General features: G+C 43.6%; 1 protein-coding gene across 2 annotated transcripts; it reads left to right on the forward strand.

The window, feature by feature from the left end:
• The first annotated feature begins 11581 nt into the window (after window positions 1-11581).
• On the forward strand, window positions 11582-27361 carry LOC110508506 (vang-like protein 2). Of its 2 annotated transcripts, none has more exons than XM_021589067.2 (8): window positions 11582-12069; window positions 22656-23042; window positions 23299-23422; window positions 23681-24288; window positions 24385-24518; window positions 24688-24823; window positions 25106-25352; window positions 25843-27361. In XM_021589067.2, exons 2-8 carry the CDS (start codon window positions 22972-22974, stop codon window positions 26101-26103), a joined length of 1581 nt encoding a protein of 526 aa, XP_021444742.1. In that variant the 5' UTR covers window positions 11582-12069; window positions 22656-22971; the 3' UTR covers window positions 26104-27361. The 2 variants fall into 2 exon arrangements, with proteins under 2 accessions (XP_021444742.1, XP_021444743.1); XM_021589068.2 differs by having other exon boundaries at window positions 22723-23042.
• Window positions 27362-27759: the final 398 nt, after the last annotated feature.

The raw sequence follows: 27759 nt of genomic DNA on the forward strand, positions 1-27759 counted from the left end.
CCTTCTGTTTTGTATGTAGAGGAACGTGTTTGTTCCTGGTCGTATATTTTGGTTGTGAGCACCCTGTGTTGCGTTTTTGGGCATTAAAGAGCACAGCATCGCACTCTCTGTTTCCTGCGTCTGACTCCACACCCACGACACCCGGAGCGTTACAAGAAGTCACACTGATTTGCAGTAACTATTTATTATTATGTTTTTGTTTTTGTGTGAAAATCATGTTTTGATGATTTTGTTCTTTGAACACAGTGATGTTGATGCACGGTTGTTTTGATGCACCTATGTTTTGAATTTGAAAAAAATCATATTTTATTTTTCCAATTAAGAAGGGTTCGGTGAATGCGCATATGAAACTGGTGGGGTTCAGTACCTCCAACAAGGTTAAGAACCACTGTACTATAGGATATATACATATTTTAAATTGTAATACACTACTCCTATATGCCATTGTTTGCTGGAGCTATGAGTTTATTTTTCCACTGCCACTAGGCCTACACATTCACACTCGAACTGAATTGAATGGGGGATGCTTAACTACTTTTCACTGAAGAAGGGAAACGAGGTCCAACATACAACTTTGATTGAAGACTTAAAATCATGACTGACAAGACTAATGAAATCCTAACGGTATCCTAATATAGTGTGGATACAGGAGTAGACTATTCTACAACAATGTAACTAAACTGTATGTGCTAGTATTATTTATCTAATTGGTGAACGAAATTGTAAATGTGGATGGGTAAGCTACTTTATTCAATGATTACGATATTGTTCAAGGTAGACGCAGGAGTAGCCTTTAGTCTAAAATAATGTCATTGAATGTGCTAATGTATAATTTATTTCATTGATTCATTAAATTGTAATTGAGGATGGGTAGGCTACTTTACTCAGTGAATACTGAATGTCTATCTCTGGGAGTATGTTAATGAAGTCTAATGAGCTGTTGAACTATGGTAATGTCAAACTAATTTATTTTAGTCAGAAGAAGTGATGAGCCAGAGCAACCGATCAGCATCACTGCAGCTGTTCAACTCACCACCCCTACTACTCTCCCTCCACATCCTCTTCTCCTGTTCAACACATTTGTCTCCACACTGAAAATGACTGTACATACATATCCTAGCGCAACATAATCTATTCAAGGCCTCAGCTGGATGCCTAAAATGTGAGAAATGTAAACAGGATGCTACAGTAGTGTGTGTGTGTGTGTGTGTGCGTGCGTGCGGAGTTCCAAGAAAAGACGTGTGATGTGACCGTCTGTGTCATTGTTGAAATGCCATAAATGGAAGATGGCAACGGAGATAGTGCTGAGCGTGAGAGCATACAGTATGAAAATAAAAGACCCTTCGGGATCTAAAATGAGTGTGGGGTGCCCTCTTGCGTCTCCTTTTTGTCTTTTTGAGAATACTACCGTCACACCTGGTAGAGGTTCTTAGAACTTCTATTTAAGTCTGAGCAGAGGTTAGTGCTATGTTGCGTGTTATCTTGAATATCAGGCATATGTTTGAGTACAGAATGAAATAGTGTAAACTGAACAGGTTGAACTTGTTGAGTACACTCTTCGAAAAAGGGGTTCCAACAGAGCTTTTTGGCTGTCACCAAAGGAGAACCCTTTTTGGTTTCAGTAAGAACCCTTTTGGGTTCCATGAAGGGGTCCGGATGAACCAAGATGGGAGCTGTGGTGAAGTGGCGTTTGAGATCCAGGAACGCCCGGTCAGCAGCTGGGACCACGTGAACGGAACCTTGGGAGAGGTAAGTGCAGACAGGGGGAAGCCAGGGTGCTGTTGCCCCATATAAAGTGACAATAAAAGTTGGAAAATCCCAGGAAACGCTGCAGCTGTAATCTGGACATAGGCTGGGGACAATCCACCACCGCTCTCACCTTCCCGGGATCCAGCTGTATGCTCACTGCAGCGATGACGTAACCCAGAAAGGGGATGGTGGAGTGATGGAATTCGTACTTTTCTACTTTTTTAAAATGTGGTTCTCCAGGAGACGTTGGAGAACTTGTCGGACATGGAGCACGTGTTCTTGAGGGGAGCGGGAGAAAACAAGGATGTCATCGAGGTAGATAAAGACGGACCGGTTCAACATGTCGCGGAGAACATCATTAACCAGAGCCTGGTACACAGCAGGGGCTGGTCAGGCCAAAAGGCATGACCAGATACTCGTAGTGATCGCTGGCCGTGTTGAAGGCAGTTTTCCACTCGTCCCCTTCCCGTATCCGCACCAGATGGTAGGCATTCCGTAGGTCCAGCTTGGAGAACACGGTGGCCCCCTGGGGCGGCTCGAAGGCTGAGGAGATGAGGGGTAGCGGTTCTTCACCGTGATGTCGTTGAGACGATGCATGGTTGCACGGGTTTTGTCCTCCACAAAGAACCCTGCACCGGGCGGGGGAGGTGGAAGGATGGATGAACCTAGCAGCTAGGTAGTCCTCAATCTAGGTCTCCATAGCCTTGGTCTCCGGACCCGAAAGAGAGTACACTCATCCCTTGGACGTAGTGGTGCCTGTGAGAAGATCAATCCCACAGGAATATGGTCGGTGCTGCGGCAGCGAAGTGGCCCGGGCCTTACTGAACACATCCCGGGAGGTCCAGGTACTTTGTGGAAATGGTGGTGAGGTAACTTCCGAGCTCTCAAGAAGACGCCCCGGGGCAGGCTGCGCTGATTTCAGGCAATGGGCGTAACAGAACGGGCTCTAGCCTATGATGGCACCGGCAAACCAGTCAATGAGGGGATTGTGTCGCTGGAGCCAGGAGAATCCCAATACCACGGGAACCTGAGGATACTTAATGAGCAGGAACTGGATCGTCTCGCTGTGGTTCCCTGACATACGTAGGTTGATGGGGGTGGTATTGTGGGTGACCCAGCCAATAAAGCGCCCATCCAGCACTCTAACGTCCATGGGAATGGGCTGAGTGGGGATATCCAGCTCGGAAGCCAGGGTAGCGTCCATAAAGCTCTCATCAGCCCCAGAGTCGATGAGTATCCGGAGAGATTTTGACTGGTTCCCCCGCAGCAACATGGTATTGTCATGACGTTGGCCTGGGGGATAGGTTTATGACGGTCATAAATACCTCTCCCCCCCCCCCCCCCTTTTTTCCTCTCTATAACCTACTGAGGTTACATTTAAAAAAACCTTGGTTAACATAGAGATTCTGGGAACATCAGAATGTGGGGGGAAATTAAATATATTCTGGTAATCCGAACAATTGAACATATGCGGTGGTACTTAATGAAAATGATGTCAGTTCGGTTGTCATCTGAGACATTCTCATTAATGATAAGATGACATGAACTCTACAGTGGAAAGTTATTGGAGTTATCGGATTCACATGGAATTGTTGTTCAATTTAATTGTTTGAATATGAAATTATTTGTGATGGGTTGAAATGTGATTTTAGCCTCTAAAAATATGAGATGTGGGTTTTCATAAGTTAGGGCTGCTCACTCAGTGGCCCGCCTTTGTGAAGGGACATGGGCTATAAAACTTTTCAAACACGCCCTCTTCTCCCTTCCTATATAAAGCCTTGACGACAATAGAACTTCATGTTCCGAGGATAGGAGGGCGACGGTCCTATGTCAGAATGGTTCAGAATGAAGCCAGCATCAGCATGAGCTTTCGTTGCGAATGGTATGAAGTTTGAACTCTTATTCACTACAGAAGTGATACCTCCTAGCTGTTGAGTTAGCGACCGCAGCTGCAAACGCAGGTTAGGAAGGAACGGAGTATCCCGTCTATCACACACCGACATTACTACAACGTATCCAATTGACAACCAGAGACATTCTTCAAAAGACAGAGGACTCGGTTTGGCAACACGGCCATCTACCACCAAACTACTGAAGCGCAGCTCAGAGTAAATATTTATTGGATTTTCCTTTTCCACATGGGCGGTAATTTAGAATACATAAGATACTGTATTTACGATAGCACAGCTTCGCCTTTGTTCCAGTCTCCCGCTCTTCCACTCAACCCAGGCCCTTTTCCCTTGTGTAACAAGCTGTCATATCTGTTCCGCCCGCTAGGGACGTTTTCCTTTATGACGTAATTTGTAATCAGGTTATGATTTAATTATGTGTATGTGAATTCTGTGTGATTAGTTAGTTATTTAGTAAATAAATAATTAAACCCAATTTTGCATTGCTGATTCAACTTGTTAGCCAGGGTTCTTGCAGAAAACCAAGAATTTGCAACTTTCAGATTATGAGACTGAAGTAAGATGACGATTGATATTGACTGCTGTTGATGTAAAATATTGCTAGATCTTTAAGAATTTATTCGGAAGATAACAGCTCTATAAATATTATTTTGTGGTGCCCGACTCTCTAGTTTAGTTACATTTCCATGATTAGCTCAATCAGGTGATATTAATTACGGATAAATTATTTTATAGAATAGCATGTTTTAGCAATTAATCCAGCATAGCCAAAGACACGACAGTATGAAAAGGAATACAAGTAAGGGGAGAGGAAAAGTTATCCGTTCTCTGATCCACCTTTCATTTTCCATTTGTTTTGTCTTGTTTTCCCGCACACCTGGTTTGCATCCCCTAAATACTCGTCTGGCATATAACCCTCTGTTTCCCCCAATGTCTGTGTGTGGAATTGTTATATGTAAATGTGTGTGTATGTCACGCCCTGGCCATAGAGAGGCTTTTAATTCTCTATTTTGGTTAGGCCAAGGTGTGACTAGGGTGAGCATTCTATGTTCTTTTTTCTATGTCGTTGTTTTTGGCCGGGTATGGTTCTCAATCAGGGACAGCTGTCTGTCGTTGTCTCTGATTGAGAACCATACTTAGGTAGCTCTTGCCCACATGGGTTTTGTGGGTAGTTGTTTTCTGTTTTGTGTATTGCAACTTGCAGAACTGTTCAGTTGTTGTTTTTGTTCAAGTGTTCGTATTTATTAAACGCATTATGAATACTTACCACGCTGCACCTTGGTCCTCTTTTCTTTCTCCCGACGACACTCGTTACAGTGTACTCCATGCTGGTTTGCGCCGGGTTATTGTAAATAAATATGGGAACATATTGCGTGGGGAAAAGTCAAAGGATTCTACTCAGGCTATTGTTTGTCAAATTCAGATTAAATATAGGCCTTCATATGTATCAAATCTGTAGGTGAAAGTGGGCTAAATCAATGACAGATATAGCTGACATGTTCAGGCTTGATCATGATCTGTGATCAAAACAGGCAGGGGTGTTTTCGGTTCCGTTTAGGCTAAGGTTAAGAGTAAGAACTCAACTGCACTGAAATTAATAGCATGATTCAATGCAATTCTGAATAAATGTATCTGTTAAGCTGTTTGGTCTATGGTCTATGGATAGACCCACACCGTCTATCTTGTTAGGCTATGTCTACAGCAAAAGACCATCACTAATATTCTAAATTGCAGAGCATTTAATAAAACATCCATATTTTCCTGTGATAGTGACACTTGCTTTTAATTTAAAAGTGAATGTTTTCATAAACCTATAGGCCTACCAATAACCCATGTTGAGGCTGAGCAAGACCTTCAATAGGCTAGAAGATTATGTAGAAATAATCGTGGAGTTAATCATTTCTATAGCCTAGATCGCTTTATATAATCTGGACTGTAGTTTTTTTCTAAGGCTAAGCAAACAAGGGGTAGTATATGCTTTTTGCCCGTCTCTATAGCAAGGCTTAGGCCTTTTTCCTCACATACCCCCTCAATTCAAACCCTGCTTTTAACCATAAAACATCTCCACAATGTATAGTTTAAGGATTGCATGGTGAGTGATTGTGTCTGTTACACCGGTAAATTTGTGGTCAACTTGAAACTCTTGGGGGGAAAAAACGTAGTCAAATCATGACATCAGTGATTTTCAAGTCAGAAAGTCAGTGAAAGATGCCAAAGTTTCTGAATTGGAAATGCCGAGTTGGATGATAGTTCACAACTATTTTTCCCAGTCTGAGCTCTTTTTTTCCCCGAGTTCCCAGTTATCTTGAACGTACTGAAGTCGGAAGGCAGAGATTGGCAATAAAAAAAAATGTGCAAAAGCATGTACATGTATGTAGACATTATGTAGACGTTTTTAAGGCCTTCATGGTGAGATACTTAATAATAAACTAAACAGACACTTAAACTTACACGTGACACGTAAGTGTCGCGTGTACACGATGTCAAAGCATGATGTACATGTAGATGTCATGTAAATCAAATCTAATTTTATTGGTCACATACACATGTTTAGCAGATGTTATTGCGAGTGTAGCGAAATGCTTGTGCTTCTAGTTCCGACAGTGCAGCAATATCTAACATGTAATCTAACAATTCCACAACAACTGCCTAATACACACAAATCTAAGTAAAGGAATGGAATAAGAATATATACATATAAATATATGGATGAGCAATAACAGAGCGGCATAGGCAAGATGCAATAGATGGTATAAAATACAATATATACATATGAGATTACAAATGCAAGATATGTAAACATTGTTAAAGTGGCTTTATTAAAGTGGCCAATGATTTCAAGTCTGTATGTGTTAGTGATGGCTGTTAAACAGTCTGATGGCCATGAGATAGAAGCTGTTTTTCTGTCTCTCGGTCCAAGCTTTGATGCACCTGTACTGACGTCGCCTTCTGGATGGTAGCGCGGTGAACAGGCAGTGGCTCGGGTGGTTGTTGTCTTTGAAGACCTTTTTGGCCTTCCTGTGACATCGGGTGTTGTAGGTGTCCTGGAGGGCAGGTAGTTTTCCCCTGGTGATGCATTGTGCAGACCTCACCATCTTCTGGAGAGCCTTGCGGTTGTGGGCGGTGCAGTACCAGGCAGTTAACAGACCGACAGGATGCTCTCAATTGTGCATCTGTAAAAGTTTGTGAGGATTTTAGGTGACAAGCCAAATTTCTTCAACCTCCTGTGGTTAAAGAGGCGCTGTTGTGCCTTCTTCACCACACTGTCTGTGTGGGTGGACCATTTCAGTTTGACCTTGATGTGTACACCGAGGAACATAAAACTTTCCACCTTCTCCACTGCTGTCTCGTCGATGTGGATAGTGGGGTGCTCCCTCTGCTCTTACCTGAAATCCACGATCATCTCTTTTGTTGACGTTGAGTAAGAGGTTGTTTTCCTGACACCACACTCCGAGTGCCCTCGCCTCCTCCCTGTAGGCTGTCTCGTCATTGATGTTAATCAAGCCTACTACTGTTGTATCGTCTGCAAACTTGATGATTGAGTTGGAGTCGTGCATGACCACGCAGTCATGGGTGAACAGGGAGTACAGGAGAGGGCTGATCACGCACCCTTGTGGAGCCCCAGTGTTGAGGATCAGCGAAGTGGAGATGTTGATTCCCACCTTCACCACCAGCAGCGGCCCGTCTGGAAGTCCAGGACCCAATTGCACAGAGCAGGGTTGAGACCCAGGGCCTCAAGCTTAATGATGAGCTTGGGCGGTACTATGGTGTTAAATGCTGAGCTATAGTCAATGAACAACATTCTTGCATAGGTATTCCTCTTGTCCAGATGGGATAGGTCAGTGTGCAGTGTGATGGCGATTGCATCGTCTGTGGACCTATTTGGACGGTAAGCAAATTGAAGTGGGTCTAGGGTGATAGGTAACGTGGAGGTGATATGATCCTTGACTAGCCTCTCAAAGCACTTCATGATGACAGAAGTTAGTGCTACGGGGCGATAGTCATTTAGTTCAGTTACCTTTGTTTTCTTAGCCACCATTGTTCCTGTACCCATCTTGAAGCATGTGGGGACAGCAAACTGGGATAGGGAGAGATTGAATATGTCCGTAAACACACCAACCAGCTGGTCTGTGCATGCTTTGAGGACGCGGCTAGGGATGCCGTCTGGGCCGGCAGCCTTGTGAGGGTTAACACGTTTGAATGTCTTACTCACGTCGGCCACAGAGATGGAGAGCCCACAGTCCTTGGTAGCGGGCCTCGTTGGTGGCACTGTATTATCCTCAAAGCAGACAAAGAAGGTGTTTAATTTGTCTGGAAGCAAAAGGTTGTGGTCCGTAAAGTGGCTGGTTTTCCTTTTGTAGTCCATGATTGTCTGTAGACCCTGCCACATATGTCTCGTGTCAAAGCCGTTTAATTGCGACCACTTTGTCTCTATACTGACATTTCGCTTGTTTGATTCCCTTGAGGAGGGAATAACTACACTGTTTGTATTCGGCCATATTCCCAGTCAACTTTCCATGCAGTGGTTCGCGCTTTCAGTTTTGTGCGAATTCCGCTATCTATCTATGGTTTTTGGTTAGGGTAGGATTTAATAGTCACAGTAGGTACAACATCTCCTATGCACTTCCTTATAAACTCACTTACCGAATCAGCATATACGTCAATATTATTCTCTGAGGCTACCCGGAATATGTCCCAGTCCGCTTGATCAAAACAATCTTGAAGCGTGGATTCCGATTGGTCAGACCAGTGTTGAATAGTCCTTAGCAGGAGTACATCCTGTTTGAGTTTCTGCCTATAGGAAGGGAGGAGCAAAATGGAGTCGTGGTCAGATTTGCCAAAAGGAGGGCGGGAGAGGGCCTTATATGCATCGCAGAAGTTGGAGTATAGATTATCCAGTGTTTTTCCAGGGTGAGTGCTACAGTCGATGTGCTGATAGAATTTAGGTAGCCTGGTTCTCAAATTTGCTTTGTTAAAATCCCCAGCTACAATAAATGCAGCCTCAGGATATATGGTTTCCAGTTTGCATAAAATCCAGTGAAGTTCTTTGAGGGCCGTCGTGGTATCGGCTTGAGGGGGGATATACATGGCTGTGACAATAACCGAGGAGAATTCCCTTGGGAGATAATACAGTCGGCATTTGATTGAGGAATTCTAGGTCAGGTGAACAAAAGGACTTGACTTCCTGTATGTTTTTACAATTACACCATGAGTCTTTAATCATGAAACATACTCCCCAGGCCCTCTTCTTCCCAGAGAGATGTTTATTCCTGCCGGCGCGACGCACAAAGATTCCAAGTGGCTGTACCGACTCCGACAGCATATCCAGAGAGAGACACATTTCCGTGAAGCAGAATATGTCACAATCCCTGATGTCTCTCTGGAAAGCAACCCGTGCCCTTATTTTGTCTATCTTGTTATCTAGAGACTGGACATTAGCGAGTAATATACTCGGAAGTGGTGGGTGGTGTGCGTGCCTCATAAGTCTGACCAGAAGATCGCTCCATCTACCTGTAAACGTTTTTAAGGCATTCGTGGTGAGATCTTTCATTAAAAAACTACAAGCAAACTGACACTGTGTACTGCCGACACGGCAGTTTGACATCTTAGAAAAAAGTTGTCTCCATTGACAGTCCATGTTTATTCATGACGGTATCTAATGGCGTTAGGTGACTTGGTGAGAGGTATCAGTAGCTTCAGTGGCTGAATTCTGGCCTGAATCACTGCCCATTGTTACGACTTCTATAAATGGTGCGGTGGAGGAGTCAAACGCAGAGAGCAGGTAATATCGTACGTGAATCTAGTTATTCAAACGACAGAGGAGACATGGACATGCCAACACTAGGGCGCATGAAACAACCCGTCCAAAATACACAGGACTAAAACTGTCCCGAAAATAATGAGATAACACTAATACACCAAAATAACAGAGAACAAGCCCGCACAATACCCAGCGGGCCTAGTGCCCTTAAATAGCCTACAAACAACACTAACTCAAAACAGGTGTACCCAATTAAACCCAATAAACAGAAACAAAAGGAAAGGGAATCGATGGCAGCTAATAGGCCGGCGACGACGACCGCCAAGCGCCGCCCGAACAGGAAGAGGCACCATCTTCGGCGGGATTCGTGACACCCATATGTGTGTGTGCAGTGAGAGCACTTGTTGAGAGAGTGCTGCAGCAGAGGCAGCTGAGTCATGGAGACAGCAGCACACGAGCATGTCTTGACAACTTTTTACAAGTTGTAGGTAAGCTATTTAGATTGGTCATTATGTAGACACCCTTTTTCCACAAAACATATTAACACACTAGAACTGATATAATGGTAACAAAACGACTTTAGGTGCAATAGGGCTCTTTAGATAAATTCGCTCAGAGGTGGTTTAAAGTAAACTGCATTCTAATGTTGACTTTTCTTATCGATAATATTAAGCGAAGGATTTTACTCATGCTCAGTTCTAGGGTCTGGAGCGCTGAGCGAGTGGAAGTTATGGAACTCCCTCACGTGCCTGTTTTATGAGGAAAAAGTCCACAATGAAAAATACATTAAATGTGGAGAATGATAGGCTACATTGCATCTGTTGGCCATCAAGTAGGCTTTTAATTTCTATGCCATTACAGGCTACTGTAGCCTACCATTTGATACAATAAATATAATGAAATGATGAGATCACTGGAGTCATTGCAAATCAATTTGTGCAACTTGTGTAGCCTACTTGGAGCTGGCAAATGGATTTAATAAATAGCCTATAACTCAGTTTGTTGTTGTAGCCTTGTGTTATTATGCAATTATTAATGGCCATTTTTAGTTAATTAAATTATCAATTGTGATCATGGTCACCGCTCTATCTCAAATGTATCATTCTCCACATTTAATGTCAGTTTCATTGTGGACTTCGGCATGTAGGCCTATCAGGGCCTATAAGGCTACCTGCATCTAGCTCAGCAAACCATGGCAAAGTTGAATTGCAATTATAAACTCAGATTTTTGTCAGTAGCCTATGCCTATTGAAATAACAAGTCAATCTCACAAATAGTCAATTAATAACAAGTAGTCTTAAACATCTGGCACATAATAACAGCACAATTGCCAGCAAATTGCCCAACATTTGTTTTTTGAAGTTCGTCCGAGTGTTTCTTACACAGAGATTTTGGGATCCCCTGTCCAATTTTCATCAGTCAAACTCTCCTGTCGGATTTATCTATAGTTATGCATATGAGCAAACATGATTTATTTAAGTAATAAGGCATGAGGGGTGTGGTATATGGCCAATATACCATGGCTAAGGGATGTTCTTATGCACGACGCAACGCGGACTGCCTGGATACAGCCCTTAGCCGTGGTATATTGGCCATATACCACACCCCACCCCCTGAGGTTACAATTATAATCTGGGAGGTTTGAGCCCTGGATGCTGATTGGTTGAAAGCCATGGTATATTAGACATATACCAGGGGAATGACACAAACGAACTTTTTACAATTCTAATTACATTGGTAACTAGTTTATAATAGCAATAAGGCACCTCAGGTATTTGTGGTATATGGCCAATATACCATGGTTAAGGGCTATGAACAGCTCTTAGCTGTGGTATATTGGCCTTATACCACACCTCCTCGGGCCGTATTGCTTAATCATAGCAGGCAAAACAAGTTACATCGACTTCCATTGATGGGAAATTATCTCGAGCGTTTAATAAGGGCGATTTGTCTTTTCTCTTGTGACAAATTCTTAAACTCCCGATAATTATTATTTTGTTGGAAAACATGTTAAAAATGACATCGATATTACTTCTAAATTTGCTGAATAACGTTATGGAAAAGGGGTTTAAATGTGGCAACTCATCTCTTGCTGCGATGTTTTGGGGAGAGTTTCCAGGCATTCTGGGTGGGTTTTCAGAAGATATTTTAGTAAAATTGTAGCTTGACCTGGCAACCCTGTCTACCAGTCAGTCGTGGGGGAAAAGAGGAAAGTGAAAATACCTGAATGTATATTTGGGGATAAGTAGCCATACCCTGTTTTTTGGGCGGGGGGTCGAAAGCGTCTTTTTCTGTGTGGATATATATAGTGAACATGTTTGGAAATAATTCACCATTGAAGTAAAGAGGGAATACAATATATATTGCTAGGGTGAGGTTTCATGGTTCCGAAACAAAAGTCGGGAAGAGACTATATTCGCACTCGGTTTTCATTCCAGACCGAAACTGCAGGGAAGTTTAGAGAGGACCCCTGGCGTGATCGGGCCTATTGTTATTTTCACCCAGGCCACGTAGCTACGTGGTTCGAAGAGTTGAATCCTGAGTCCCAACAATTTGGGAGAAATTAGCCAACCCTCATCCCAACGACATGGGAACGAGACGCTGAGAGGACACGTGTGGCTTCAAGCTCTGTGAGAAATTTCGCCGAAGGTTGGTGTTCAATTCAATGTGCATGATCCATTCGTCCAGGGCTTCCCCTTTCGAAAATAAATGGGGGAAAAGATTCGCAGACGGAAAACTGATCATCCATTTGTGCTCGATAGTGACCGGAGAGTCTCGCCCTATTGTTTGCTAACCCTCATAATGGAGGATACATTTATGCTTAGGTCGGATAAAATGGGCATTTATAACTTGTATATATCGTAGTTGAATCTTCGATAAACGTGTTTTGTGTTTGCTAGGTTATTGCTCATTTAGTAACAGGTTATTGTTTCATTCAGGCTTTTGTGGATACACTTCATTTAAATCCCTGTTCCAAACCGACCGGTAATGAAATGAGGCATGCCACTATTTGTTACGAATATAGTTAGCTACAGTGGATCTGATTCAGTTGGTGGCTAAATTACGTGTTTGTAACCTTGTTGCACTTGCAACACTGTAACAACGTAGCAAGATATTAACAAGGACTGCAGATATGCATGTTACAAATTTGTAATCTAGTCTAGAGACTAAAGTGAAACAGTATGTCTACAGTAGGCTACTACAGTAGCCCCAATTATGGCGAATGTTAAGCTTTCACTTCGTAAACTACACAATTACTGAGTTTTGAATGTTTTAGGTTAAACGTTAAGTTAGGCCTATGAAATCAAAATGGTCCTAAACGACCAACTTTGCCACAGCAATCTGCCTACAATATTAATCTTTATTTGCTTATTTGATGCCTATTTTTCTCATGTAATTAGCTTTTGCTAGGGCTAATGTAGAGTTCCCAGTGCAAATGCTATTGTCCCAGCTGCCTGTGGCTCTCAAAATAAACAGGCCCATTAGATTAGAGGCATAGTTGTATTTATTAGACTTTTTTATTTGACTAGGCAAGTCAGTTAAGAACAAATTATTATTTACAATGATGGCATACCAAAAGGCCTCCTGTGGGGATGAGGGCTGAGATTAAAAATAAATTAAATAAAAATATAGGACAAAATGCACATCACGACCAAACACTACATGAAGAGAGACCTAAAGATGACAACATAGCATGGCATCAACACATGACAAAACAGCATGGTAGCAACACAACACGGCAGCAGCACAAAACAGGGTACAAACATTGTTGGGCACATCACGACAAAAGAGACAAGTGGTTATTGAGGCAAGACTTTGGACAGTGGTAACCTCAAATCCATACTTGGATATGGTCACAGAAAAATGTATTGGCAAGTGAACGGTAAACTGTCTTGCCCCTCTGGTAACAATGTTGTAACAAGCCTGCTTTGTCCAGTCCATAGACTGTATGTTGATTTGGCCACACCTCATCTTTTACATTGTACACACACCTGCTCCACTTCATAGGAGCACTGGGCACAAAGGTTGAGAGTGCAGTTGTCTGTTTTTCGCTGGATTTTCTGTTGTCACTGCAGTTAGCAGTAGGTGGGTGGGGGTGGTGTGTGTGGCCCCCTCATACTCACTAACTCTCTACCACTGTACTGGGCTGTACATGTTTATTTTCACAGTTGCAGTCTTTTGGCTTCATATTACTCATACATGAAGTTACATACCGCATTGCCACAATCAGTTGTTTGGACTTTTCCCCTCCCTCAAACAGCTGGTGAAAGTTTGGATTTCATGAAATGTAGAAACGTTGATTTGTCCAATGGCTTTAAATTGTATTTCTGTGTGGGCATGTAGTTAGAGGTATATCACTTCCTCTGTTTATATTTACCAAGCTCCATTAACCCATTAAGATTTGGACGAGAGGAAGGAGATGTTGTCATTATATTAGGCTAGTAATTGTTAGAGCCATGTGAAGAGAGAGAGAGATGTGTACTCAGAAAAGGTAAAGGCATCTGTGATGCTCACTGTGGGGCAACGAGGCGTGCATGATAGTTTATGCACTGTCAGGCAAGCCCTGCCTTTGGCATTGGCTTATCTGACTGGGTCATTATCTCAAATCCCTGACAACAGGGCCAGATTAGACTTCTACAAGTGACAGAGGTTGATTTGGATATATCATTTGACTTTCATTTGAGGTAGTTACTCAAGGGGCCCGAGTGGGTAATGGGCTTGCTTGTGTATGAATTTTCTACGAGCACTGGCAGATGAATCTGATAGATGCCAGTATACTTGGCAGATGTTTGCATATTTTCCCTATCTACACTATATGGATTAGATTTGCCAGAAGATAATGGCCCTACCGTTACGCTTGTTTACAGGGAGCTACACTGGGGTTGGTTACCACCCATTCATGGTTACCACCCATTTACTATGGTGCCATCTATGTTTGTTTAGATTGGTATGGCTAGGTCTTATATACAGCCGTGGCCAAAAGTTTTGAGAATGACACAAATATGAATTTTCACAAAGTCCGCTGACTCAGTTTGTATGATGGCAATTTGCATATACTCCAGCATGTTATGAAGAGTGATCAGATGAATTGCATTTAATTGCAAAGTCCCTCTTTGCGAATACATTTCCACTGCATTTCAGCCCTGCCACAAAAGGACCAGCTGACATCATGTCAGTGATTCTCTCGTTAACACAGGTGTGAGTGTTGATGAGGACAAGGCTGGCGATCACTCTGTCATGCTGATTGAGTTCGAATAACAGACTGGAAGCTTCAAAAGGAGAGTGGTGCTTGGAATCATTGTTCTTCCTTTGCCAACCATGGTTACCTGCAAGGAATCAAATACCGTCATCATTGCTTTGCACAAAAGGGCTTCACAGGCAAGGATATTGCTGCCAGTAAGATTGCACCTAAATCAACCATTTATCGGATCATCAAGAACTTCAAGGAGAACGGTTCAATTGTTGTGAAGAAGAATTCAGGGCGCCCAAGAAAGTCCAGAAAGCGCCTGGACCATCTCCTAAATTTGATTAAGCTGCGGGATCAGGGCACCACCAGTACAGAGCTTGCTCAGGAATGGCAGCAGGCAGGTGTGAGTGCTTCTGCATGCACAGTGAGGCGAAGACTTTTGGAGGATGTCCTGGTGTCAAGAAGGGCAGCAAAGAAGCCACTTCTCTCCAGGAAAAACATCAGGGACAGACTGATATTCTGCAAAGGGTACAAGGATTGGACTGCTGAGGACTGGGGGTAAAGTCATTTTCTCTGATGAATCCCCTTTCCGATTGTTTGGGGCATCCGGGAAAAAGCTAGTCCGGAGAAGACAAGTTGAGCGCTACCATCAATCCTGTGTCATGCCAACAGTAAAGCATCCTGAGACCATTCATGTGTGGGGTTGCTTCTCAGCCAAGGGAGTGGGCTCACTCACAATTTTGTCTCAGAACACAGCCATGAATAAAGAATGGTACCAACACATCCTCCGAGAGTAACTTCTCCCAACCATCCAGGAACAGTTTGGTGACGAACAATGTATTTTCCAGCATGATGGAGCACCTTGCCTTAAGGCAAAAGTGATAACTAAGTGGCTCGGGGAACAAAATATCGATATTTTGGGTCCATGGCCGGGAAACTCCCCAGACCTTAATCCCGTTGAGAACTTGTGGTCAAACAAAAACCCACAAATTCTGACAAACTCCAAGCATTGATTATGCAAGAATGGGCTGCCATTGACTCTTTGCATCAACTTCATGTAATTGTCAATAAAAGCCTTCGACACTTACGAAATGCTTGTAATTATACTTCAATATTCCATAGTAACATCTGACAAAAATATCTAAAGACACCGAAGCAGCAAACATTTGTGGAAATTCATTTGGCCACAACTGTACACACTAGAGGTCGACCGATTAATCGGAATGGCCGATTAATTAGGGCCCGATTTTCAAGTTTTCATAACAATCGGAAATCGTTATTTTGGACACTGATTTGTCCCCAATTTTTGTTTACACCTTTATTTAACTAGGCAAGTCAGTTAAGGACACATTCTTATTTTCAATGACAGCCTAGGAACTTTGGGTTAACTGCCTCGTTCGGGGGCAGAACGACAGATTTTTACCTTGTCAGCTCGGGGGATTCAATCTTGCAACCTTACAGTTAACTAGTCCAACGCTCTAACCACCTGCCTCTCATTGCACTCCACGAGGAGCCTGCCTGTTACGCGAATGCAGTAAGAAGCCAAGGTAAGTTGCTAGCTAGCATTAAACGTATCTTATAAAAACAATCAATTAATCATAATCATTATTTAACTACACATGGTTGATAATATTACTAGTTTATCTAGCATGTCCTGCGTTGCATATAATTGATGTGGTGCGTATCGTTGCTCCAATGTGTACCTAACCATGAACATCAATGCCTTTCTTAAAATCAATACACAGAAGTATATATTTTTAAACCTGCATATTTAGCTAAAAGAAATCCAGGTTAGCAGGCAATATTAACCAGGTGAAATTGTCACTTCTCTTGCATTCATTGCACGCAGAGTCGGTGTATATGCAACAGTTTGGGCCGCCTAATTTGCCAGAATTTTACGTAATTATGACATAACATTGAAGGTTGTGCAATGTAACAGGAATATTTAGACTAATGGATGCCACCCCTTAGATAAAATACGGAACGGTTCCGTATTTCACTGAAAGAATAAACATCTTGTTTTCGAGATTATAGTTTCCGGATTTTACCATATTAATGACCTAAAGCTCGTATTTCTGTGTGTTATTATGTTATAACTAAGTCTATGATTAGATAGAGCAGTCTGACTGAGCGGTGGTAGGCAGCAGCAGGCTCGTAAGCATTCATTCAAACAGCACTTTCGTGCCTTTTGCCAGCAGTTCTTCGTTGTGCGTCAAGCATTGCGCTGTTTATGACTTCAAGTCTATCAACTCCCGAGATTAGGCTTGTGTAACCGATGTGAAATGGCTAGCTAGTTAGCGGGGTGCACGCTAATAGCGTTTCAAACGTCACTCGCTCGCTTGGAGTAGTTGTTCCCCTTGCTTTGCATGGGTAACGCTGCTTCGAGGGTGGCTGTTGTCGTTGTGTTCCTGGTTCGAGCCCAGTGAGGAGAGGGACGGGAGCTATACTGTTACACTGGCAATACTAAAGTGCCTATAAGAACATCCAATAGTCAAAGGTTAATGAAATACAAATGGTATAGAGAGAAATAGTCCTATAATTCCTATAATAACTACAACCTAAAACTTCTTACCTGGGAATATTGAAGACTCATGTTAAAAGGAACCACGAGCTTTCATATGTTCTGAGCAAGGAACTTAAACGTTAGCTTTCTTACATGGCACATATTGCACTTTTACTTTCTTCTCCCACACTTTGTTTTTGCATTATTTAAACCAAATTGAACATGTTTCATTATTTATTTGAGGCTAAATTGATTTTATTGATGTATTATATTAAGTTAAAATAAGTGTTCATTCAGTATTGCTGTAATTGTCATTAGTACAAATAAATGTAAAAAATCGGCGTTGAAAAATCATAATCGGTCGACCTCTAGTACACACACTACCGTTCAAAAGTTCGGGGTCACTTAGAAATGTCCTTGTTGTCCATGAAACCATACATGAAATGAGTTGCAAAATGAATAGGAAATATAGTCAAGACGTTGACAAAGTTATAAATAATGATTTTTAATTGAAATAATATTTGTGTCCTTCAAACTTTGCTTTTGTCAAAGAATCCTCCATTTGCAGCAATTACAGCCTTGCAGACCATTGGCGTTCTAGTCATTCCATTCTCCCTGAAGCTCCTCTCACAATTTGGTTGGCTTGATGGGCACTTCTTACGTACCATACGGTCAAGTTGCACCCACAACAGCTCAATAGGGTTGAGATCCGGTGACTGTGCTGGCCACTTCATTATAGACAGAATACCAGCTGACTGCTTCTTCCCTAAATAGTTATTGCATAGTTTGGAGCTGTGCTTTGGGTCATTGTCCTGTTGTAGGAGGAAATTGACTCCAATTATGTGCCATCCACAGGGTATGGCATGGCGTTGCAAAATGGAGCGATAGCCTTCCTTCTTCAAGATCCCTTTTACACTGTACAAATCTCCAACTTTACCACCACCAAAGCACCCCCAGACCGTCACATTGCCTCCACCATGCTTGACAGATGGCGTCAAGCACTTCTCCAGCATCTTTTCATTTTTTCTGCGTCTCACTAATGTTTTTCTTTTTGATCAGAACACCTCAAACTTAGATTTGTCTGTCCATATCACTTTTTTTTTACAATCTTCCTCTGTCCAATGTTTATGTTCTTTTGCCCATTTTATTTTAGTATTTTCTTTTTATTGGCCAGTCTGAGATATGGCTTTTTCTTTGCAACTCTGCCTAGAAGGCCAGCATCCTAGAGTCGCCTCTTCATTGTTGAAGAATAGACTGACGAGTTTCAGAAGAAAGTGCTTTGTTTCTGGCAATTTTGAACCTGTAATCGAACCCACAAATGCTGATGCTCCAGAAACTCAACTAGTCTAAAGAAGGCCAGTTGTATTGCTTCTTTAATCAGAACAACAGTTTTCAGCTGTTCAGCTAACATAATTGCAAAAGGGTTTTCTAATGATTAATTAGCCTTTTAAAATGATAATCCAGGTTTATCTAACACAACGTGCCATTGGGACACACATTGAAAAATAATAGTGAAAACATCAAAACTCTGAAATAACACATATGGAATCATGTAGTAACCAAAAAAGTGTTTAACAAATCAACAATTTTTCATTTTTGAGATCCTTCAAAGTAGCCACCCTTGGCCTTGATGACAGTTTTGCACACTCTTGGCATTTTCTCAACCAGCTTCATGAGGTAGTCACCTGGAATGCATTTCAATTAACAGGTGTGCCTTGTTTAAAGTTAATTTGTGGAATTTCTTTCCTTAATGAGTTTTGAGACAATTAGTTATGTTCTGACAAGGTAGGGTGGTATACAGAAGATAGCCCTATTTGGTAACAGACAAAATCCATATTATGACAAGAACAGCACAAATAAGCAAAGAGAAATGACAGTCCATCATTACTTTAAAACATGGTCAGTCAATCCAGAAAATGCCAAGAACTTTGAACGTTTCTTCAAGTGCAGTCGCAAAAACCATCAAGCGCTATGATAACTGGCTCTCATGAGGACCTCCACAAGAAGGGAAGACCCAAAGTTCATTAGAGTTACCAGGCTAAGAAATTGCAGCCCAAATAAGTGCTACACAGAGTTCAAGTAACAGACACATCTTAACATCAGCTGTTCAGAGGAGACTGCGTAAGTCAGGCCTTCATGGTCGACTCGCTGCAATGAAACCACTACTCAAGGACCCCAATAAGAAGAAGTCTTGCTTGGGCCAAGAAACACGAGCAATGGACATTAGACTGGTGGAAATCTGTCCTTTGGTCTGATTAGTCCAAATTTGAGATTTTTGGTTCCAACCACCGTGTCTTTGTGAGATGTAGGTGAACGGATGATATCCGCATGTGTGGTTCCCACCGTGGAACATGGAGGTGTGATGTATGAGCGTGGTTTGCTGGTGATTTTATTTAGAATTCAAGGCACACTTAACCAGCATGCTTACCACAGCATTCTGCAGCGATGCGCCATCCCATCTGGTTTGCGCTTAGTGGGACTATCATTTGTTTTTCAACAGGGCAATGACCCAACACGCCTCCAGGCTGTGTAAGTGCTATTTGATCAAGCGGGAGAGCGATGGAGTGCTGCATCAGATAACCTGGCCTCCACAATCACCCGACCTCAACCCAATTGAGATGGTTTGGCATGAGTTGGACCGCGGAGGGAAGGAAAAGCAGCCAACAAGTGCTCAGCATATGTGGGAACTCCTTCAAGACTGTGGAAAAGCTAAATCAAAATCAAATCAAATTTATTTATATAGCCCTTCGTACATCAGCTGATATCTCAAAGTGCTGTACAGAAACCCAGCCTAAAACCCCAAACAGCAAGCAATGCAGGTGTAGAAGCACGGTGGCTAGGAAAAACTCCCTAGCAAGGCCAAAACCTAGGAAGAAACCTAGAGAGGAACCAGGCTATGTGGGGTGGCCAGTCCTCTTCTGGCTGTGCCGGGTGGAGATTATAACAAAACATGGTCAAGATGTTCAAATGTTCATAAATGACCAGCATGGTCGAATAATAATAAGGCAGAACAGTTGAAACTGGAGCAGCAGCAGAGTCAGGTGGACTGGGGACATCAAGGAGTCATCATGTCAGGTATTCCTGGGGCATGGTCCTAGGGCTCAGGTCCTCCGAGAGAGAGAAAGAAAGAGAGAATTAGAGAGAGCATATGTGGGATGGCCAGTCCTCTTCTGCATTCCAGGTGACTACCTCATGAAGCTGGTTGAGAGAAAACCCAGAGGCAATTTTTAAACGAGGGATAATCTACTTGAGAACCATTTTGAATTAAAGTAAAACTTTTGTGTAAGTAAAGCTTTTCGAGGTTTAGTGCTTTTCTATTTAATCTCAGCCCACCCAGTTCATATTCTTCGGCATACATGGACACCTTTTTATTTTCAAGCCCTGGATTTCTAATCCTCTGTTATTTGATCTGCTTTTAATAGCTAGCGTTTCCATGGCTATAGCGAATTCATATGGTGACAGTGGGCACTCTATGTTTAACTCCTCGAGACGGTTCAAAACTCTCAGAAGTATTTACTATTTTACATCTGGGATTACTATACATTACTTGTACCCATTGAATAAGAGACTCACTGAAATGAAAAAAATCCAGGCATTTATATATATAAAATCCAGTCTTACTTTATCAAAGGCCTTTTCAAAATTGCTATAAATACCAGGCCTGGCTTCTTTAGAAGTTTCATGTTGTGCTGTTATTTCTTGTAGTTGTCATATATTATCTCCAATGTATCGTTCATGTAGAAAAAAACTGATCAGGATGAACATTGCCTGGTAAAACCTTTTTTAATTCTGAGTGCTATGCATTACGCTAGTGTTTTGCATCACAACATTGAAGAGGTCTCCCAGTTTTTTTTTCTTCTTTTTTTCTCCCCGATGGGCTGGGTCTTTGTATTTGACATCTGGGATCTTGTTTTAATAATAGTGAAATCAGACCTTCCTGCTGGTTAGGTCTTTATGATATCATGATGTGGCTAAGTGAGGACGGCGTGAGTGTGGAATCACCACGGTCGCCGAGTTCATTGACCGGATCACATGACATATACGGTTGAAATAAGAAAAGGGAACTCTGTCTCTCCAGCAGACCAAACGTTGATGGATCAGGTGTTCATCATATCGCCAGTATCACAGACAGCCTGTGGGGATTTGTTTTTTGGGAGCTCAATCCCAGAGCATGGGAATACAAACAAGCCACAATGAGCATGTGGGTTCCCTCTGTTTTGCATTATGTATCAGACAATGGTTTTGAAATGCAGGCGGAGTAGACTATACATTTTTGCCCCTGCTTGCTCCATATCCACCACACCCTCCCAGGGCTGCACAGCATGTGATGGGAGCTGAAGTTCAGCAAATGCTCTGGGGCCCTTAGATTTCCATTGGAGGGTACAAAGGCTATGAGTTTTTATAGCATATACAGTGGGGCATTTCCCAAGATGAGGCTCAAGTCAACTTGTGCATGCAAACAGATACACACAGTTGAGAATAGACTGGCAGTTTAATGGAGTTAGTTGTTAAACGTAATGCCCTGCATGCATGGCCATGACTGACTATTGCCCCATATGTGACAAATCAAACTGTCCAATTAACATGGTGAGCCAATACAGTTTCTCGGGGTAGGAGAGGGTGGTGTAAGGTCAACCTCCAATTCCCTCCATCTGAGCACCCTATTTTCATCATCACCAGCAGCGGAGAGGCCCTGTTACCCAGGGGGCCAAGGGAGACCAAGAGGGAATGTGAGATAGGGAAAGAGGGGGCGAGGGCAAACAAGTTTGTGAACACACAGTAACCCAATATGACTCCATTGTATCAGATCTGTAAGCTTTCCTGGACCTCGGCATCACTGCAGACTTGTTGTCTGTAGAACTACTTGAGGGCCAACCCTGCCTGAGATCTAAAAGCTTGTATTTAACCCGAGAGCTAACATGTCTTCAGTTGCGCAGACGGTCAGGGTCAAATACCCACAAACACTTTCAGGCTATGCCCTACACCCCAAACCCCCAGTACCCTATTCTGCCACCTCTGGTCTCTTGACCCACCCACCCCTAACGGAGGGCAGCTCCCACTCAGCCCAGTCAAAGCTCCTCTCTGTCCTGGCACCCCAATGGTGGAACCAGCTTCCCTCTGAACTTATGACACTTTTGTGTGTATTTATGTATTTTTTGCTAATATTTGATGCACATGCTGCTATTTCCCTGTTTTGCCTCATTGTCAGGTCGCTCCCCTAAAATAGGTTATTAACCTCAATTGTTCTTACCTGATTTAAATAAAGGTAATAAAAAAATCCCACAGAACAAGCCCCCACCCTCTCCCCACTAGCATTGACTGTGCTGATAGCTACTTTGAGGAAAAATGTACTTACTATGACCGAGACATGTGGTTGTCCCACCTAGCTATTTTAAGATGAATGCACTAACTGTAAGTTGCTCTGAATAAGAGCATCAGCTAAATGACAAAAAATGAAATGTAAAATGAAATTGGGTTGGATTTAAACACCAGATTCGGGATAGGAGTTTGTTTTTGTCACTAATTCCCTTCTCTTTATTTCAGGGCCTGTCCACTTCAACCCGCCCCCCCATCCTACTCATAATCTTATCTTTTCACACCCCCTGTCTAGTCTGTCTTCTCTTCTTCCTACCCTCCTTTTTCTAGTCCATTGTTTCCCCGATTCCATCTGTCTGGTGGGCTCTTCTCCCTGTCCTCTGGCCTCCAGGATAGATTCTCTCAGGAGTAAGGTTGAGCTGCTGAAGCTGCCTCTGGCCCTGTCCACCAAGTCCATCTCCGAGCTCAAGAGCCAGCTGGGAAGAGTCAGGGAACGAGGGGCGGGGGGAGAGGGGCCTGTCAACCCTGTCCACCGACCCGAGACATGGACAACGAGTCACAGTACTCAGGCTACTCCTACAAGTCGTCTCACTCTCGCAGTTCCCGCAAGCACAGGTACCAGAGGGTCAGTCAGTTAACAAAAAACGCACAAGTGAGCAAGTACATTTGAAACTGTCGTTCCACAAATGTTTTAGTGAAACACTTGGCTCAAACGCATTTGTAATATGCACACACATCGATCCATTAGTCGATGGGCACATTGATGAGCAAGCACACACAAAACACATGTACCCCCGGGCCTCGGTTACGCAATGACAGAGGCTTAACACGCTGGACATAACTGTGTGGCTGTCCCGTTTCTTTTATCCAGGGATCGGCGGGACAGACATCGCTCCAAGAGCAGAGATGGCAGCAGCCGTGGGGACAAGTCTGTCACCATCCAGGCCCCCGGGGAGTCGCTATTAGACGCAGAGTCGACCCGGGGCGATGACCGGGTTAGAATCACAACCGTCTCCTCTTCAACCCCTCTACATCTCCGTATTTATTTCTCTCATAATAGGGACATTGTTTTTTCCTGACCTTGTGACTGAACCAGGATCAGGTTATGCGGTCAGAAAAACGTCAGGTCCCGTTAATAATCTTCCCTACCCGTCCAAATCACAACCTCTCTATCCTTTTATATCGCTATAAAGCCCCCCCTCCAATCTCTCCTCCGCGTTTACCTGATGTCCTGTCTCTGTCCCTGTCTGCAGGATGACAACTGGGGCGAGACCACCACCGTGGTCACAGGCACATCAGAACACAGTGTGTCCAACGAGGACCTGACGCGCGTCTCCAAGGAGCTGGAGGAATCGTCTCCTCTGGAATGCAAGCGCTTCCTGGGGCCCGTGCTGGGCGGCTGCCTGGGCCTGTTCGCTCTGTTCACCCCCCTGGCCTTCCTTGTCCTCCCCCAGCTGCTGTGGCGTGAGGCCCTGGAGCCCTGCGGGACGCCCTGCGAGGGTCTCTACGTCTCCCTGGCCTTCAAGCTCCTGGTGCTCCTCATCTCCTCCTGGGCGCTGTTCCTGCACCCGCCGCGCGCCACCCTGCCCCGCTTCTTCGTCTTCCGCTGCCTGCTCATGGTGCTGGTGTTCCTGTTCGTGGCGTCCTATTGGCTGTTCTACGGTGTGCGCGTGCTGGAGCCCCGGGAGAGGGACTACAGAGGCATCGTGGAGTATGCTGCATCACTGGTGGACGCGCTGCTCTTCATCCAGTACCTGGCCCTGGTGCTGCTGGAGGTCAGACACCTGCAGCCTGCCTTCTGCCTCAAGGTGGTGCGCACCACCGACGGAGCTAGTCGCTTCTACAACGTCGGCCACCTCAGGTCAGTGTGTTACGTGTTCGTCTGTGTGTGTGCACTGTGCTGTTCACGTAGCCTCATTGCGATGTTGATAGTATTGAAGATGCTTGTGTGTTCCAGTATCCAGAGGGCAGCAGTGTGGGTGCTGGATCAGTACTACAGGGACTTCCCAGTCTACAACCCTGCCCTGCTCAACCTGCCCAAGTCCATCCTCTCCAAGAAGATGTCTGGATTCAAAGTCTACTCACTGGACGGTAAACAGCATTCCACCCCCCCCCCCCCCCCCCTTATCTCTCTACCTTACAGTATCTTTCCATTCAGCTGTCCATCAATCCACCCATCTAGTCATTTGTCCACCCACTCATCCAACTATCCTCCCTCCCTCCTATTAATCCATCCACTGGCTGATGTATTGATCTACAGAGAACAGCACCAATAACTCCACCAGTCAGTCCCGGGCCATGATCGCTGCTGCGGCCCGCAGGAGAGACAACTCCCACAACGAGTACTACTACGAGGAGGCCGAGATGGACCGCAGGTGCCGCAAGCGCAAGGCCAGGTAAGACCGACAACATCCTGTCTCCCTATACATGTCTAATATGCTTTTTAAAGTGATTAGGGAAAGAAGAACCCTGTTAATGTCCCTGTTCTGTTTGTCTCCAGTCAGTCTTGTTGCTATGTACGTTGCTGGGGGATAACCAGTCCCTTTCATAGTGTATTTCAGGCACAGTTATGATGACTGATGCCACTGCCCATTGAGTTCTCCTGTATCATAGTGCGGTTGCTGATGGTAATAATAACACTAACACTGATCATAATGATTTATTGTGGCGCTGTCCAGGTTGGTAGTGGCGGTGGAAGAGGCCTTCACCCACATCAAGCGTCTCCAGGATGATGACCCCGCAGTCTCGTCCCACAAACACCCCCGTGAGGTGATGGACCCCCGGGAGGCGGCTCAGGCCATCTTCGCCCCCATGGCGCGAGCCATGCAGAAGTACCTGAGGACCACGCGCCAGCAGCCCTATCACAGCATGGAGAGCATCCTCACACACCTGCAGTTCTGTATCACCCACAACATGACCCCCAAGGTGAGCAGAATTGATCATGTTCTCTTGGAGTCTATAATATATCATGCTAAAATAGTGTGACTCTGGGTAAAATATTAGAACGGCTTTTGGGATAAATAGTAGGGCCGGGACGATACCAGTGTTGCAATTTATTTTTTTACCATGACAAAATTTAAAACGCGAAACAGTTTGGTTTTAAAAACCTGCTAAAAGTAAAATATTGTCTGCCACAGCTTGGAAAATAAATACATGTGACTGGATGACAGCATAATTGTATTTGTTTTCAAACATTAGGACTGTCCTAAAGAAGTCAAATCCGCTCTCCTTGCCACAATACTCAAGTGCATCGCTATACTGGTATCCTCCCAGCCCTAATAAATAGCATGCATTTGATCAGATCTTGAATTCAAATTCTAACTTGTACACAACTACTCATCTTCTCTGTACCCATTCACATGTCTTCCTCATTCAGGTTGATTTTGAAAGGCTGTATTTTATTTTGTCTGTCCAGGCATTCCTGGAGCGTTACGTGAGCCCAGGCCCTACCATGCAGTACCAGCGTGAGACTGGCAGGGGGCGCCAGTGGACTCTAGTGAGCGAGGAGCCGGTAACCTCTGCCCTGCGTCAGGGTCTGGTCTTCTCTCTGCGCCGCCTCGACTTCTCCCTTGTCGTCACGGTGCAGCCCCTCCCCTTCCTGCGTATCGGTGAGGAGTTTATCGACCCCAAGAGCCACAAGTTTGTGATGAGGCTGCAGTCGGAGACCTCTGTGTGAAGGGGGGTCAGTGGAGGCCCCTGATCCTACTGGGATACGCAGGGTGCTAGATCATCATGTACTCTCCTATTGAACCATTGTCATGGATGTTAACAGAATGGGATGAAGCTACGATCTTCCAAAGACAGAAAATGGATGCCTTGACCATGTTTTATGACACTGTAAAATTCCCTTACGGTGTTTCTTGTCTGTAGGCCAACTGTCTCCATCAGTTTCCAAAGGAACTACATTCCTGAGCTTGTTGTAACTGAGACTCTGTGTGTTGTAGAGTCTTATTTCATGTATATGTGGCTCTCATTTAATTTTACACTGGCCTTTTCTTTTTTACACAAAAGTTATCATGATTTGGTAACATTGAATGAGTAAATCATTCCTGCCTTGGGACAGCATTCTTACAATGTTTCTCAGACTGACTTTCCTGAATAACCTGTTGTTCCATGAAGCTGTTTTGAATGGACTTGCCTTGTCTCTATCCTGTGTCCACTGTCCTCCACCCATCTCACTCTGACCAGGGACATGTGATTGTATCCTCACTGCAAGTCGTCTGCTGTCATAGCAAATCACCAGATTGTGCCACATTTGTAAAACATTAAAACAAGCACAGTAACAGCCTTACCCATGTGTGAACTACAAAATGCTGGCCGGTGATCTCTGGCAAAGAACCACTTCTCTGACCACTAAACCTCTCGGTTCGAACCCAGATGTACTGTGACTGGCAGCTTAATGTTGCTACTTAGACAACAGTTTGGTGCAGTTCATCTTCTGAGCCACAATATGACTGCCAATCATTTCTATTCAAGCAGTTAGAACTCTAATACCGTACATTTCTGTGAGAACAACCAATGAAAGTTCACAACTGGTTTGACATAATTGATGATATCATCAATGCTAAAGAGTGTCATTCCAGTTTTTTTTTTTTATGCATGCTAGAATTCTGGGTTTAAATACATTTTCTATAAGGTTGTTTTAGTTTTCTATACATGTTTTTTATTAAGTTATAATTCAATTCAAACAAATGTTTTTACTTTTGGAAAAGTGGTGGTGTGTGTGTGTCTGTGTACAAAGATTTGAATGTTTCTTTATTGATAATAGTAGCTTGTATAGTGTGCTCGATGTTTTTACTCCTGTTCTCCCCGTCTCTGCTTTTCTCACATACACAAAGTTGTGATTGTATGAAGCCCTGTCTTTCATTCTCTGGTCCTGTTAGGAAAAACAATACTGTAAGCCTACTGACGAGAAGATGATTTTAAAGACGTAATGGGCTCTTGAGTTTTCATTCAGAGAAAGATGTCGAATTGAAAAGTAATGCCGATGGAGTTTAAACTTCTCTTTCTTACCTAAAACACTTTCTACTCGTTCTTTTCTGGCTATTTGTTTTCCACAGCACCCCATTATTCAACATGACCCTCTAGTGACAACATGCTACCACCCTCGCTAGGAAGTCATTTCTTTCTTGGCCATGTTGTGTATGTGCAGTACCAGTCACAAGTTTTGTCACACCTACTCAGTTTGTCTTTATTTGTACTATTTTCTACATTGTAGAAAAATAGCGAAGACATCAAAACGATGAAATAACACATGGAATCATGTAGTAACCCCCCCAAAAAAGTGTTAAACAAATCAAAATCTGTTTTATATTTGAGATTCTTCAAAGTA

The sequence above is a fragment of the Oncorhynchus mykiss genome, chromosome 28 (assembly GCF_013265735.2).
Source record: "Oncorhynchus mykiss isolate Arlee chromosome 28, USDA_OmykA_1.1, whole genome shotgun sequence".
NCBI classification, from domain to species: domain Eukaryota; kingdom Metazoa; phylum Chordata; class Actinopteri; order Salmoniformes; family Salmonidae; genus Oncorhynchus; species Oncorhynchus mykiss.